The 17,064-nt window shown below is 38.6% G+C and overlaps 1 protein-coding gene across 1 annotated transcript in view; it reads left to right on the top strand.

Annotated features, from left to right (window-relative positions):
* Nucleotides 1–11,004, top strand: part of CRB1 (crumbs cell polarity complex component 1) — a 275,514-nt gene extending 264,510 nt beyond the window's left edge. Inside the window, exon 12 of the mRNA XM_020971747.2 lies at nucleotides 10,733–11,004. Within this exon, the coding sequence (XP_020827406.1) occupies nucleotides 10,733–10,948 (216 nt within the window). The 3' untranslated portion in view covers nucleotides 10,949–11,004. The remainder of the gene's footprint in view (nucleotides 1–10,732) is intronic.
* The last annotated feature ends 6,060 nt before the right edge of the window (nucleotides 11,005–17,064 follow it).

Below are 17,064 nucleotides of genomic sequence, written 5' to 3'. Positions count from 1 at the left end.
TTCTTACCTAGCCTTAATCACTAAATGGATGTTGCCACAGTCAAACTGAGATCTTAGCTTAAAAAGGCCAAGGTCTCCCACTGCATCCAGGGCCATCTACATTTATTCTGATCTATATCTGGCCACTGGACTCAGATAGCTCTGGAGGAGAAATTGAGGCTGGTGACTTTTCACAGCCCTCCCTCACTTAAATCCAATTCATGTGCATATCATGGCATTATCTCCCTGATGTCATGGTCCTCTTCAAGAACAAAGGACAAACAAGGATAAGAATCATAAAGTTCCGTGTTCACAGAACATTCTATCACAGTCCTTATGTCCAAATTGTATTGAACCCACTCCTCAACCTCTGCAGGGCTTCCGAGGCCATACGAGGTCTTTGGTGGGCATTGAATGCTCCACAAACAACTGTATGTAGAGGAAGGCACCAGAAAATTCCTCCATCAGGCCCGATCCTAAAGAGGAAAGCCTTTGTTTAGTCCTATTATAGCCAAGTCCTGGCCATCACCGAGGAGTTAGTATAGATTATCTTAACATCCTAATCGTCAAGGCTCTCTCAAACACCACCCAGTAGCCAGCATCTTATCCCATCAGTAGTTTTTTCCAGGACTCCTACACCCCAGGGTATCTCATTATTGAGTTAATGTCCACAGATGTCCATTTGTGCATTCCTCTCATATTGTTGTCAGAGCCATCCATGAACCAGGCAAACTGTTCCTCAGGAGCATTACCTTCTACTGCTCCTCTCATTTGCAGAGGAGTAATATGAGGTAAAACTAAATTTTAATCAAACTGCACTTCTTACTATCCTCTATTCATACCCTAAACTTTTATCCTTTCTTCATATTTTCCTTTAGTTCTAGAAGGCATTGTTGCTTCCATCCTGTTGAATTTCTATGTATCCTTTAAAGTTCAAATCACAAAATGGCAGATCAGACATCTAGTGAAGCCTGTATCTGAATAAGCATCTCCTCTATAGACTCCCCAACAAATAAAGTGAGGCTAGAAAGAATAGCACTAGATTAGAAATTTGAATATAACTCAGGAAACAATAGGGAGCCATGGCAAGATTGAACAGAAGAACCACATATCCAGGTATACATAAAAAGAATATTAGTCTAGTGTGAAAGATTAATTAGAAGAGATATAGAATAGAGATGAGATGTATTTGGAGCTTATTAAGACAGTAATCTCTCTGGATAATAATGAAAGCCTGCATTAGAGTAGTGGAAGTGAAAATAGAAAACAGGATAGGCGGAAGAAATTATAGATGATGTTATTACAGAAATAGAATCCAAAATGAGCATTTATGATTTTCCCCCCAATACATGTTCATTCTTCTGACTTTACTCCATCATTGATATCACCATTATCTATTGTCTCATGTTTGAAATGTTTGTGTTATCTTTTACTTTTTTCTCCTCACTTCATCAATTACCAAATCATAGGATCAAGAGATTATGTATCGAGACCTATAAGGTCATCTAATCCCATCCATTCCTTCTGAGAACAGCAGCTGAATCTGAGGTACCAGTTAGTCATCTAGATGGAAACATCCTTTAGTCCACTGGAGATATGAGTCTCAAGAAACATCAAGACTGTAGACATAGATTTGTGTATCATCTGAATAGAGTTAATGTTTTAACCGTAATAGTGAATGAGATTGACAATCAAAAGAGAATAGAGAAGAACAGAAGATGGAAGACAAAACACTGGAGAGCAATTTTCTTAATGGTAAGGAAGAGAGAAAGAAGCCTATGAGGGGATTACAGAAAAAATTACAGAAAAAAATAGAGGTGAGAGAATGGATTCATTTCAATGCAACTAACATTTATTACAAGCACCTACTATGTGCCAAATACCAAGGCTGCAAATTAAAAAACAAAACAGTGCTTGGTCAAAAAGCTTACATACTACTGGGAAGTATTCTTTCCTATTAAGCTATTTGGTAAAAAAGCATTTGGCTAGATTTCCCCCTCCTATTCTACCACGACCTTTCCCAAGACAATTGTTATGCCTTTATAACACTCCTCTCTTTTTTCTTCTCCCTCCTTTTCTTGCTAACTGTAAAGTGGGCAATGTATTTATGGTGGAAAATTGACTACTGCAGAAACAGTAACTTTTAAAAAGAAAAATCTGGCACTCATTCAATATTACTATGGAAACAGCTATTCCCAGCAATACACTGGCATGATATAGTTCAAGGATTTAGGTCTGTGTGGGAGGTTTTTGCCATCCATTAAATCAATGATTCACTCTTTATAACAAAAATCTCCAGACAGTCATTCATAAAAGCCTTTTTGCTTTGACTTGCATAAGAAATGTGTCTTTATTTTTATGAACATAACATAGTGGATGAAGGACCTGATGGATTCGGAGTCAGGAAGACCTGGGTTCAAATCCAATCTCTGAAGGGTACTGACTGCATGATCCCAGGAAATCATTTAATCTTTCAGTGCCCCAGGCAGTTTTCTAAGACTATAAATCACAAAGTACTGATTTACATTGGTAGAGGAAGTTCCTCACCAGGAACTCCCAAAATAGGTGAAATCAGAGGTTGGGTCTGAAAAAAAGAGTACATATTTTCTTTGTTTCTTTCTTTTAAGACTGGGTCTCCTTATCTTGCCCACACTGGACGTGAAGGGCCTTTTCACTATTGATCAGCCTGGGGAATTTTACCTGGTCCATTTCTATCCTGGACCACTTTGCTCCTTTTTAGGCAACTTGATGGCCCCCTGCTCCTGGAGGTTCACCAGACTGATGCCAGACAGTATGGAAACCCAATTGGCTTAGTTCACTATAGCACAGAGTTCCTGGGCCACACTCAGACTCCCTGGTAAGGGAGGGATTGATTGTAGTCATATATCACCATGCTTAACGTTTTGTTTCTTTACCTATGCAGTTAGAAAACAAGCAGTCTCAATAGCTGAAAACATCACTTGTTTCATTAATCATTTGTGTAACAGTGATGCATGCATAAGTAAGTTTTCTCTGTCCTTCTCACAACCTAAGGACCATAGTTTGAAAAGCTCATAACAAATCCAGGTTGCCATGGAACCTGTGGTGAGCAGACAGATTCAGAAGGCCCAATTCTCCACCCTGAGATACTTCTACCCAGGTGTTTTTTCCAGTGACAAGGTTTCAAGCACAGACACCCAGCTCTGTCAGAGACAAAGAGCAGAGAGCATTCTTCTGGTGGTGCTGCTGCTGCTGGGACAGACAGACAGTGAGGAGTGGTGATGAGTGATGAGATGATGAAGCTGGGCCTCCACTCCCCTTCTTGAATCTTCTGGATTGAAATGAAACACATTCCCATGCCCTTTCAATTCTGAATGTGTAATCATTTTCCAATAAGCCACACAAAGCTTGGGGTTGTTTGCTTTTTTTTTTTCTGGGGCAATTTCTTACATGTTTATGGTTTTCCCATTCTTCCAAGTGCTGTCATCAGCACCAAATATTATGACAGGCAGCTCTGGATGCCTAGGATAGAAATGATCTCATCCCTCCTCTCCACCCCTTCCCCCTTCCAGGCAAACCAGTTCATGTTATGTTTTCCAAATTAGATTAACTGTTCCACAATCAATTAGTAAGGAAACAGTTAATCCTGATGGGACCAGACTGAGAACCTTCTGGCATCTCCACATCAGTTCTCTGAAAGTGCCAATGGGGCAAATTTCCCATATTGAACTGGGACACTGTTTAGAGTACCAGTGGTCCACAGTAGGCTGTGACTCTTGAGAATTCTAAAATGCAACACAGCAGGGAGAATGGGCCAGGGAAAGACAACTCTACAATACTGAAAGAAAAAAAAAAGAAACTCAACAGTCTCCCTCAGAATGAGCTCCATTATAAAAACCTCTTTGAGGGGAGGAAGCAAAAGTACACAACTCTCTCATAGGTGGGCAGGGTAGAAATGAGCTGTCCTCACAAATTTCAGCTCTCAGAATAGCTGTTACTCCTCTTTGGTCAGTATAGGCCACTTTCCATCCAAGAATAATTACTAGAGTGAGCCAGTGCTTGGAAAAATAACCTAATAACTATTGGTTTTACTATGCAAAGTCACAGTGTAAAATGATCAGGTTAGAAGATTATTAATATATAAAACATGAATTAAATAAGATGATGGGAGGAGGGATGCCCAATATGGAAACTCAGCAACTCTTCTATAATTTATAGTTTTTAGCCGTGGCCCAAGGCCATGAGAGATTGTGTTGCTCATGATTTCCCAGTTAGTATGTGTCAGAGGCAGGATTTGAATCCAGGTGTTTCTGCCTCTAAGACAAGACCCACTATCCACTATTTTAAGCCGCTTCTCAAATAAGACCACAGTAGTATAAAAATCCCTGAAGGGTTGTGGTCAACTATTTTTCAACTTTTTTTTTTAATCACTGCATGCCATTTACAATTAACTTGGGACTTTATTTTCTCAAATACCTTACTTAAGAATTCATGTGTCAAAAGTGGGAATTTTGGAGAGGACTGTGGGAAGATGGTGGAGTAAGTCAGAAAACGTTCGGCTCTCCAAATTTCCTCTGCAAAAAGACAGAACATTGCCTCAGAGGGAATGTAGAGTAGCAGAAATAAACAAAAGTCAGGGTAAAGCATAATTCTCCTAAGACAACCTAAGAAGACCTTAGGAAAGTCCTGACCTCAGGGGCAGAGTTTCAGACTGAATGATGTGCAAACACCTCAGGTCAACTCTGGGGAATCAACAGAAAACAAGCCCTGCAGGGCAGCTGAGGTTGGGAGGCAGCCTCAGCCTTAGAAATTTTCATTTTAGGAACAGTGTGGGGGTCTGAAAGCTGAGGAGGAGAAGATTAAAGGACCTTCCACTGTTGTGGGACATCGAGAAACTTTGTGTTGATCAGACACAGCTCAGCCTATGACTGTGGGGAGAAGGAGCTAGCACACACCTGGAGAGAGCAGTAACTGAGGGTTGGGGACCCTGCTGGCTACAGACACCTGCAGGAGAGCAGAGTCCCTGGTTTCAGTTCCAGAGAAGAGAGGACAGCTGTATTTTGCAATCATGAGGGACTGTAGGGAGTAAGATCATTTGTGGGACATCACGGGGTGGGGGATGAGGAGGTGGGCAGTGTGCTGTAGCCATGGCTTAGGAGTGGAGAGGGAAGTGCAAGGTTGAGCCCAGGGACACACCTCAGAAAATAATAGTAAGAAGGACCTGAGGCTTGGGGCATTACTTCTCATACCATATTTCACCACATAATCTTGGCCACTACATAATCATTGCCACCCCATAATCGTCACACCATGCTTTTTACATCCAAAAATTGGTTTATAACCTTTCACTACATAATCATTGCATGATATAATTCTGTTCCTCATGCCACTTAAAAGGTAAACCGAGCAGCAATGTATTCACCAGTTGCATATGGATATGCATTTTTCTTTTGGGCATTGCAAGCCTCTAGCCTAGAGTTTGCAGTGCAAGCACATGTTATTATTCACTTTTAATGTATATTCATGTGTATTCCATGCATCCTAATCTTGCACCAAAGACAGTTTAATAATAAATGATTTTCAAGTAATACCAGCACAATGTTAAAAAAAGTTTCACATAATGGTCACTAAATATTTTACCAAAAAAAATTGGCATAAAATCTGTGATGATTACATAGTGAATATGGTACCTCAGGATTAGAACTTGATCATACTAATAGCTGCAAAAAAAAAATAAGACAAAAAAATAAATTAAAAATGAACAAGCAAAGGAGAAAGAATCCAACCACAGATAGCTACTATGGGTATAGAGAAGATCTGGGGAGGAAGATATCAGAGTTTAAAAAAAAAAAGCTACTCCTTTTTCAATGAGAGACATCAACTGGTCCCAAGCACAAAAAAAGATTTCTTAGAAGAACTTAAAAACGACTTTAAAATCAAATAAGAGATCTAGGGAAAAAAAATAAGAGCAACCCAAGAAAATCAAGAAAATTATGAAAAAGTTAACCAACTTGAAACAGAGAACCAAAAACTTATGAAGGAAGAAAATAATTGCTTGAAAACTAGAGTTGGGCAAAGAAATAATAAAACAAAATCAAAAGAATGAAAAAAATAGAAGAGAATATGAAACATTTCATCAGAAATACAACTGATCTGGAGAAAAGATCAAGAAAAATAATATAAGAATAGTCGGACTGCCTGAAAATTATGATAAAAAAGAATCTTGATACATTGCAAGAAATCATCAAGTAAAATTGTCCTGAAGTTCTAGAACAAGAAGGCAAAGCAGAAAAAAAAATCCACCCATCACCACCTGACAGGAATCCAAGGAGGAAAATTTACAGGAATATCACACAGCCAAGTTTCAAAGTTCCCAGGTAAGGAGAAAATATTGGAAGCAACAAGAAAAAAAAACAATTTAAATATCATGGAGCTACAAATAAGGATTACACAAGACCTAACGGCACTATGTTGAAGTCCATAAGTCTTGGAATATTATATTTTATAGAGCAAGAGAGTTGGGATTATGACCAAGGGTAACTTAGCCAACAAAGTTAAGAATGATCCTGAATTTTTTTTAAATGGATATTTAATGAACTGAAAGACTTTCAGGTATTTGTGACAAAAAAAAACCCAGCAGAACTTAAGGGGAAATTTGGATACATAACATCCAGGAGAAATATAAAGTAAACATCAAGGACCAATTATAAGGGACTCAATAAGGTCAAATCATTTACTTCTTGTATATGAAAATATCATCAGCTCTATTATGACTGTCATTTTTATTTATGTAGTTTGAAAGAAAGGCTTGGCCTGAGCTGAGTATGATGGGGTGATTCTAAAAACAAAATAAGTCTGTGTAGGCAGAAATAAAAAGGAGCAAGTATCTCATGCAAATGAGGAAAAAAGGAAAAATTGATACAGAAGAAGCTAGGAGAAGGGAGGGTAGGTAGTGCTGAAACCTTGCTTTCATCAGGAATGGGTTAAAGAGGGAACATATGTATTTATATCTGGAAGGGTATAAAAGTCTTCTATATTCAGAAAGAAATAAGAGGGCAAGAGGACAGGGTTGGGAGAGAGGAAAAGGGAAGGATTCTTTGATGGGTGGGTAGGTTAAAGAATAAGAGGGCAAGGTAGCCCAGTAGACATAAAACAGAGGAGTAAGGAAAGAATAGGAATAGGCTGAGAAGGATAGTGAGGAAAAATAGGAAGGAGGAAAATACACAAGAAATTATAGCTTAGCATGTGAATAGGATGAATATACCCATAAAATGGAAACTGGTAGCAGATTAAAAAGCTGAATTCAACAATATGTTGCTCTCAGGAAATGCTATAAAAATGAGAAATACACACAAACATAAAATAAAGGTCAGGAGTAGAATTTATTACATAAAAAAGCAGAAGTAGTAATCATAATTTCAGACAAAGCTAAAGCTAAAATAGATTTAATCAAAAGAGAAAAATAGGGAAACTATATTATGTATCAGCCATAATATTCAATATTGTTTTAGACCATTTAAAATAACTAGACAGTATAAAATACCTGAGAGTATACCTGCCAAAATAAACATAGGAACTATACAAATATAAATATGAAACACTTTTTAAACAAATAAAGTTAGATCTAAATAACTGAAGTAATATTTATTGTTCATGGGGAGATAAAGCCAATATAATTTTTAAAATGACAATTTTACATCTATGTATGTAATGCCATCCCAATTAAATTACTAAAAATTATCTTACTGAGTCAGAAAAAATAACAACAAATTCATTTAGTAGAACAAAAGGTCAGGAACTTCAAAGAAACCAGAGGGAAAAAAAAGATGTAAAGGAAGCAGATCCAGTAGTATCAGACCTTAAACCACATTATAAGGTGAGAGCATTGTTGAAGTATAAAATGGATAATTCTGATTATTTTAAATTAAATTTTTTTTGTACAAATAAAACCTATGAATATAAAGAATGCAGAAAATTTTGGGGAAAAACTCATAGACAGCCTCTCAGATAAAATGGGATTCAGTTGGAATAGTGCTGGTGTAGGAAGTGATGAGCTGGTTGATTTAGAAAAATGTAGAAAGATTTTGACCTATGAAAGAAGATACTATCCACTTTCAGAGAAACAGATGACATGTAGAAATAAGCATAGTATGGTGTTACATATATGTGTATGAGTGTACTCATATATATCTGTATGTTTATAGATATCTGTATATATGATATACACACATATAGATATGTAAATAGGTAGGTAGATAGATCTGTGCTTAACCATAGCCTTCGTGTGTGTGTGTGTGTATGTGTGTGTGTGTGTGTGTGTGTGTGTGTGTGTGTGTGTGTGTGTGTGTGTGTGTTGGAGGAGGCAAGGGGAAAAATAAAATAAAATAAAAAGTGCACAGCAGAGAACAAAAGAAAAAAAAGAAAAGGTGGACAGTTTGAAAACAAAGTATAGTATTTGTTATGTAGGTTTTCTTGAAATGGAAGTTTATTGCTTTATATTGAATCCTCTTTTGTTCTGCTGCGCATATGGCAATGTTTTTTTCCCCTTATTTTGCACTTAAGTTTAAAATAAATTTAAAAATTTAAAATAAAGTGGGAACTTCTCTACAAAGTTTCACCTTTATTTTTGGTCCAGATCTGTGATTTCAGCAGCATATGTGGTGTGGAAAATCTCTCCACCTATGTGAATCTACAACTGAGAAAACTGCCTGTGTCACTGAAGGTTTAAGGGACATACCTAAGGTCATGCAGCCAGTATTTGCTAGAGAAAGGACTCAAACTCTGATTTATCTCTACTCTGAGGCCACATGTCATTGACACTTATGTCTTGTTTCATGCACCTATTACTCTCTATAGAAGGTTGCTATAGAACAGCTGCCTCATTTGGAAAGTTCTCTTCTCCACTTGTCTTTATAGGCTCAATTTGTTTGTTTTTGTTTTTTTTTCCTGGAAACCATTCTATAGCTATGGGTTTTAAGCCCAGTTAAAGAAAAGAAGAAATGTTATGCAGCTACCAGAATTACAAGCAACTGGTTGAAGTCAAAATATCAAAACCACCATCAACTTTTCTCAAGGCTTAACAATACCCTAACTTGAGACAATTAAGTGATCTGCTTCATTAGAAATAAAACCTGAGGTTTGGTATTATACAAAAACTGCTATTACAGCTAGGTGACTGCTACCACATGAAGAACTTAAAAATTTTTGAAATCATCATTACCAAGTGATTATCCCAAAGGTAAAGGTAGGTGTCACATGGTGAATGGATGACAACATGTTGTGACCTAGAATTATTCATAACATAGATCTGCCTTGACCTTATCCAACAGGTCATCATCTTACTTGATGAACCACACGATTGAAACATATGCTCGTCAATAGCACAGTGCTGATGGCAAGATGATAAAAAAAACCACCCCAAAAAACAAACCTCTGGTGTTCTACTAATCCAGTCAGGGCTAAGACCAACAGAGACAGCCCAGGAAAAGAACCCACTTGATTACAAATTTCGACAAGGAATCTTAAAAGCAGGGGTTTGGGAATCAGCTCCATATCATATTGAAAATGTAAATATTCATTTTCACTATGCGTATTTACACTTCAGAAATAAGCAAACACTACATACAAATCTGGGCTTGTTTTGTTGATTGTCTACATGTGACAAAGTGAGGGAGAAAATGTTACTAATGAAGATGAAACTGAAAAGTGTATGTCGGTACATATTTTATTTTCGAAAACTGGTTATTAAACATTTATGGGCATAGCCCTGCTTAAAAGGAATTTTTTTTGGTGTTTTTAATGGAAAAGAAACTTATTTTTACAAAGTGGAGGGGTGAGGAAGGGGTGGGAATAGAAACTGAAAAAAAAAGCATAAAGGGGACCTGCATATTCTGTAAATGTCAGAAAAGAATTTGATTATAACCTCTTATTGCCAGCACAGAACATTTCTATTCAAAGAAATCCCAATCATATGCCACTCACTCTGGGTTCTATACTGCTGGAGTTCAAACAAGCTTGAGGAGTATTTGGCTGATTTCTAAGCTGTCAAGAGGATGAAACATGAAATAAATCATTCTGTACAAACAATACCCTGTAACCAGCTCTTCCCAACAGGGCTACCTGTGGTTTTGGGTGTCTAAATATTTGGGTTCTGCCTTGAGCACAATTGTCACTTCAAATCACAGTGAGTGATGACTGAGAAATCTGTCTGTAAGATACAGGTTTCCCTGATCAAAGATGCTTTTCCAGAGTGCCCAATTGGTTTCCTACATCTCCCTTCCAAATAAGCACCCAATAAACAAACTTCTCCCCAACTCCATCCCCAAAGTCAGGAAACTGAGGCCAGGCTGGAGGGGTAGAGTTGATGTTAAGGAAAAATAGGCTGAAAAACATCCATCCATGTACATATATAAAAATTTATGATAAATCTGTTTCTCCAGATAGACTACACTTGATATCACATATACAAATTGTCACTTGGTGCAATTGAAACAGCACCAAGTAAATTAGTCTGTTTCACAGCAAATTCTGAAAATAGGACTTAGCCCTTTACATTAGGAAATGTATTATAAGAACGTGTACCTCCACTTGGTTCCCTAATGAGGAAAGTTTCATTCCCTTCAGCCACTTAGTCTCTTGGATAACCCATATATGCTCTCATTGGTACTATTTTTTTGAAATATTTTTCTGAATGGTTTTCATTCTATGGTAGTTTCTTCACGAACATTTGATTTTTCTCTTTAAATGACAACTGTGATTATTTCAATCCTTCCAGCTAACAGACAACTTGATCTCCGACATTTTCACCGCCATTGGCTCAATCACATTAGCTGTATTACTGATCCTCTTTCTGGCAGTGTTTGCCTCCTTCATAGCTTCCAACAAACGGGCAAACCAGGGAACCTACAGCCCCAGTCGTCAGGAAAAGGAGGGGTCACGTGTGGAGATGTGGAATATGGTGCAGCCTCCACCCATGGAGAGACTAATTTAGAAGAATCCAGTGCCCTCAAGGAAAACCCTGGACTAAATAAATTGTAAATAACATGTCTCCATTTGGAGACTTGGGGGGAGGAGGGCGGAACGGATGGTCCAAGAGCTGTTCATCTCACAAACATGATGACTGAGGAATTGTGGAACATTTTCCTTCAATGGCCTTAAGGTCTTTAATGCATGAACTTTGCACCTTTACTCATTATCCTGGGCTAGCCAATCATACAGCTGTTTTTCTGCACTTGTAATTTCAGCCTGGGTAACGCGCAGAAATGTCTTACAGAATTCAGAGGCTTCTGGAAGAAGCACCAGTGCCTGTCATTTAGATGTTTTGTGAACTGCAGACCCCTTTGGGGTTCACCCTTTAAATAGGCAGACATCATTATTGCAGAAAAACACTACAGACGAAGTGAAATAAATGTTTCTAATGAGCTCACCCTAGTCACGTTGTGGAAAGGTGTTAGTTGTGAACAGTGTGTTGTGTATGCTTCCATTCTTTGTTCTTTAACCATCAAGTCAAAGGAAGTCATGGGAATAACCATGGCAACAAATAAAGGTTAAACTGTCACTCTCTTTTAATGTTCTTTCTTTGTTTTATTAATGACTAAGAATAGCTAGCATTTATACAGTGCCTTAAAGTTTGCAAGAAGCTTTCCATGCCATCTCGGGTGATCTTCACAACATCACTATGAAGTAGGTGCTATTATTAATATCCCTATTTTACAGATGATAGAACAAGGGTCAGAAATGTTAAGTGATTTGACCAAGCTCTGCAGGATCCAAAGCAAGATTCTAATTCAGTTCTTCCTAATTCCAAGTCTGACACTGTATCTCCTGTGTCACCTAGCTGTCTAATTACTAGAGTCAACGGGATCTGAGTCACTTCTTAGACATAAACCATCAGTCTTCTCATCCAAAGAATCTTAAACTCATTGTATGTGTGTCTAACTATCCTCCAATTATTAGGATGTTCATGTTAAATTATTTCTCTGAGATGAGAAAGAAGCAGAGTTGGTAGCTGATGTTGGAGTCAAGGTGGCCTGGCTTTAAGTCCTGCCACTGATTTTACTAGCTATGTGACCTTGGGCAAAACATTTACCCTAGTGGTACCCCAGGCAACTCTAACAATTGCAACCACTGCAACATAGCTAGTATCTACATAGCACTTTAAGTTTTGCGAATATGATCTCGTTTTATCCTTACAACAACCTTGAAAGGTAGATGCTATTATTATTCCCCTATGAGGAAACTGAAGTAGAGGTTAAGTGACTTGCCCAGGGTCACACAGCTGCCAAGTCTCTGAGACTGGATTTGAACTCAGGTCTTTTCGACTCCAGGTCCAGTCTTCCATACACCACCTAACTACTGCCATTCCTTTTGATTTACTTTCCCCCTGAGTCCTCTACTTCATATTTTCTGTTGATTAACAGAAAAGGCTATGGTTCCTTCATTAAGGAAAAATAATTAAGCTTATATACTGTGTTTATTTTATTTCATTTGCCCAAATTTGGGATTTCATCAGCATTCGGAACTTTCCCTAGATTAATGGAGATCTGTAACTCTTCTGCAACTTATAGTCTTAGAAAGGAAGGAAGGAAAGCATTTATTAAGTGCTTATAATGTACCAGGCACTGTTCCAAGTGCTGGGGATACAAACACAAGCAAAAAGAACACCAGTGCTTGCCCTCAAGGAGATTACGTTCTAATGAGGGAACAATAGAGACCAAAGGGAGCTAACTGAATGAAGATGTTGAGCAGCCTCCAAAAGTATCTTAAAGATAAAATGGTGCTAAAAAACACTGGCCGGGAAAATCATCTCTATACTCCCTAGATTAATTGAATGCTCAGTTTCCAAGACCGAGGAAGGTTTAAGATTGGATAAAGCCACTGGAATATGTCTGTAAAGTATTAATTAATAAAGGTAAGCATTATATACCCTCCTTAATCTACCCTTCTCTCTGAAACCCAATTAATCTTCCTCACACACCTGAAAGTTCCTAGTGATTAATAGCACTATGATCATGGCATTTCTCTAGTTAAATTTTTTTTGGTTTCCCCACTACTGCTAATTAACAGAGCTATAACTAGGTTTGGCAATTGGAACTTTCTCCCAGGGCACCGAAATTTAGAGGATACCGACAACAGATTAAAAAAAAAACTGAACTTAGCAAGAATAACTGAGCTAGTGAGAAAAACTGGGTTAGCAAATATAATTAGCCTTAATAGGAAGGCATAAAATCGAAAGCTTCATCCCCTGGCAACAATTTGCCTCCATGCTAATCTTTTCTGTGGTGGCAGCTTCCCCAGAAACAAAGGGACTCAAAAGTATTTATGGAGGAAAGTACCTCAGTATCTCTCATTTCCCTGACCAACCCCTGCCTCAGTCTTGTATACCAAAGTTTTATATTCTAATGTCAACCCTCAACCCCCAACTGATATACAAATGGGACAGATAAAAAGAAACGTCAATGAGATAAGTAACTAGCTCTCTCTGTGCAATTTCCAGGGACTCAAAATTTATTTAAGGGAAAACTTTCATGCTGCTTGTTCTGGGTATATTTTGTTGTGCTTGCTCCAGACACTAGAATGAGGATTCTGCCTATGAAATAAAGCATAAACTTACTTTGACAATTAACCCCTTTAAACCTACCTGTCAAGCCCTAGATCATACTGTAGTTTAAGCACCTTCACATAGTCTCTACTCCTACCAAACAAGACCCAGATTTTCTTTCTACCCTCTCATCACTGTGCCTTTGCTGACACTATCCCTCCTACCTGGAATAAATTCTCCATCTCCCAAACTCCATCTGTTGAAAGGGGAAGAGAATAAGCATTTATATAGTGCCTATTATGTACCAGGCACTTTATAAATACTATTTCATTTGGTCTTCAAAACAACCCTGGGAGATAGGTACTATTATTATTTGCATTTTATAGTTGAAGAAACTGGGACAAATAGAGGTTAAGTGACTTTCCCAGGATCACACAGCTAGTAAGCATCTATGACCAGATTTGAACCCAATCTTCCTTACTCCAGGTCCAGCGCTTTACTGCACCACTTACGTATCCCAAAGTGAAATCCCTCCTTTGCTTCAAAGCTTAACTCAGATGTCACCTCCTACATGAAGGCTTTCCTAATATGATGGGAGCAATGGACTAACTATTTTTCTCCCCATCCCCTCAACCAAATTTAGCTAAGTTTTCCTTAAAACGTGTTGAAACTATCTTTGAAATTTGATTAGCTCAGGACAGTGAAGGAACTTACTGGCTGACTAAGTATGAAATAGCTCCAAGGCTTCTGTGAAGGGGGAAAATATTAGGCAACAATGAAAAGTAGCAAGGCATGCTAAGGGAGAAAAAGAAGGCAGTATATGTCAGGCAATTCAAACCTCACCACCACCTTGATAACCATGGACCTTCAGACCTCTCATCCTAGGAATGCAAACCTCAATGCCCTGGGAATAGCTGTGTCCCCATCTCCCCACCAAAAATGACAAGACCTGTTTCTAGTCCAGACCCCTGTAGTTGTCACTGAGGGAAGAAATCATTGTGGAGAAGGGGCCCACCTTCCTCACCATTACTAGCAACAGTTTGCTAACTAATTGCCACCAAGATTAGCCCAAAAGCCTTGGGAATTCAATACCACCCAGACCACCAGTCCTTGCCTCCAGTCTAGCCCTCACAACTATCATCCAGGGAAGCAATGCTTGTAGCCAACAGACAAGCCATTCCCACCAAATGCCCAACAGATGCTACCTACAGGGCAGGCAAAGAGCCTACCTGAAAGAGCAAGGCATCCTGAGGGAGTGAAAGGAGGCAGCATATGCCAGGTAACACAAACCACCATCACCTTGAAGATCACCTCCCCTCAGACCCCAGTAGAGACAGCCCAGGATTCTGAACCCAAGAGCCTTTGGAATAGCAAGGCTTCTAGCCCATTGCCTTCTAGCCCTTATTTTGAGATTCAACCCTTGTGGCCATACAGTCTGGCAACTCCTCCTACAGGTATTACAGCCACACCTGAAAAAGTCCCAGAAAACAAAGTTCTTGGCACCAAAGTCCTTAGCATTGTCAACTGGTTTGACATCAGAAACTGATAAGATTTTTATCGATGGAAAGAAGCATTAACATCTGCTTTGCCACTGTACCCTAAGGAACAAGGGACCTTTTTATGGGACTTGCAGCTTAAAAGCTCCATAAGTCTCCTCCCATTAGGATGTGAAGCTGCCTTACTTTTTATTTCTACCCTCAGCATTTAAGCAGAGTGCTTTGCACAAAAGTGCTTAAAAAAGACTTTTCATTCATTCATTCATTCAACAAATGGAACACTTTATGCCCTTTCTCTCCATTCTTACCTCAGAGGTAAATCTCTTCATCCTCAAATTTCTCCTAGTATTTATCTGTCCCTTTGCTTTACACTTATCTTACTTTCCCTTGTTTGTGGTATATGTGGGAGTAGGAATGGGGCTATTCTACACAGTAGATTGAAAATTATTTGAGAGGAGGGTGTATATTGTATTTATATTTGTACATTCACACTTAGTATGTAGCTTGCACATAGAAAATACTTGGTAAAGGTTCGTTGAATTGAATTGCAGTTGGTGATGCTAGTTGGATGACTGATACGATGTAAAGGGCTAAGTAGCCCTCTTCAATCATGTATAAACTATTATATGGATCTCCCACTCCAAAACCCTGATGAAGCTTTGCTAAGAGACAAAACTAGAAACCAGCAGCCAATGCGGTGTTCTTCTCGAGTTGCAACAATGATGAGGTATTTAAGGTGGCTGTTTCCTCTATATGTCATTTATTTCACCTCAGAGGAGTAAATGGCAATGGAAATCACTTAAACATGGACAGCTCGGCAGATAGCACTAACAATAAAGAAGAGATCCTGGAAGCTGTCTGCAGACTCCAGAAGAGAAAAGTGGAGACAGACTTCCTACTTGCTGATGTGTGTTCCAACACAGCAAAAAGCAGCATTTGTAAAAAGACACATCTGGTACACATTTGCCAGAAGCAATATGAGGTCTAGCTCCAATAAGGCCTGTGTAAGTCTTAGTTTTGCTATGGTCACAGCACATACTAGGAAAGGTGAGGGGAGCCTAATGACCATAAGTGAAATCACCTGTCAAGTCTGCCCCCAACTCTCAGCTCCTGAATATGCCACTGTGTGGCTGGCCTTCTTAACTACCAGAAGGGATAAAAAGAAAATTGCTGTTCTGTAACACACACAAGCCAATAGTAGATGTTAAGGTAAGTAATTTCTCTTTGAATTACAGCCCCAAAACTTATTCATTATGTGTCCTTGGCAAGTCACCCATAAGGCCCATGAGCCTCAGTTTCCACATCCATAAAATGGAGCAAATAACAACAGCATTACCTGTATTTGTCAGGGCAAAAATTAGAGCGTAAAAACTATGCAAAGTCCTTTGTTACTACATAAGTGTTAAGTTTCGTGATGTCCATCTCCAGTAAAGGATTTTCTTCTTTCCTGACTTTCCCAAATCCTGCCCAAGATTTCAGCCCAGAGAACTGTGGGAAGCATTTCAAGCTACAAGAGCCATTTGAATTTTAGCTACTCCTTACTAATGAAATTATAAAACAACAACATCAATGTTCCAGTACTCTTAATTCCAGCCAAACAAAGCAAACAATAAAAAGATCATAGGAGTTGGAAAGTTCTTTAGATATCATTGTGTTCAAACCCCTCTTTACATATGAGAAAACACAGAGATTAAATGACTTACCTAAAGTCATATAGGCAATACATGACAGAGGCAGGATTTGAATCCTGGTTTGCTGACTCCAATTCTTTCATTCTCTGTCTATGTAGTTAAGATCCGAAGGATAGGAATAGAGACCACACACATAATGAGAAGAATGCTATTATAGTGAGACCCATGTGGTGAGGGCTGTTGTGGGGCTCGAAGGGAGGCAGAATAGGCATCTTGAACCTCTTCTCCCCCAATCTTTCTCCAAGAAAGATATTAATTCTTGCCAGGAGGAGAAGCAAGAGGTTGGGTCCATTAGGCTAGAATTACAACAATCTGCAATTTAGTTATTGTTAGTCTATCTAGACTCTAGAGGATATGGTCAGATTCAAGTTAATTTCTG

The sequence above is a fragment of the Phascolarctos cinereus genome, unplaced genomic scaffold (genome assembly GCF_003287225.1).
Source record: "Phascolarctos cinereus isolate Bilbo 61053 unplaced genomic scaffold, phaCin_HiC Scaffold_5;HRSCAF=322, whole genome shotgun sequence".
In the NCBI taxonomy this organism is placed as follows: domain Eukaryota; kingdom Metazoa; phylum Chordata; class Mammalia; order Diprotodontia; family Phascolarctidae; genus Phascolarctos; species Phascolarctos cinereus.
The sequence above is the reverse complement of the archived record's forward strand: the minus strand, read 5'-3'. Positions and strand labels throughout refer to the sequence as shown.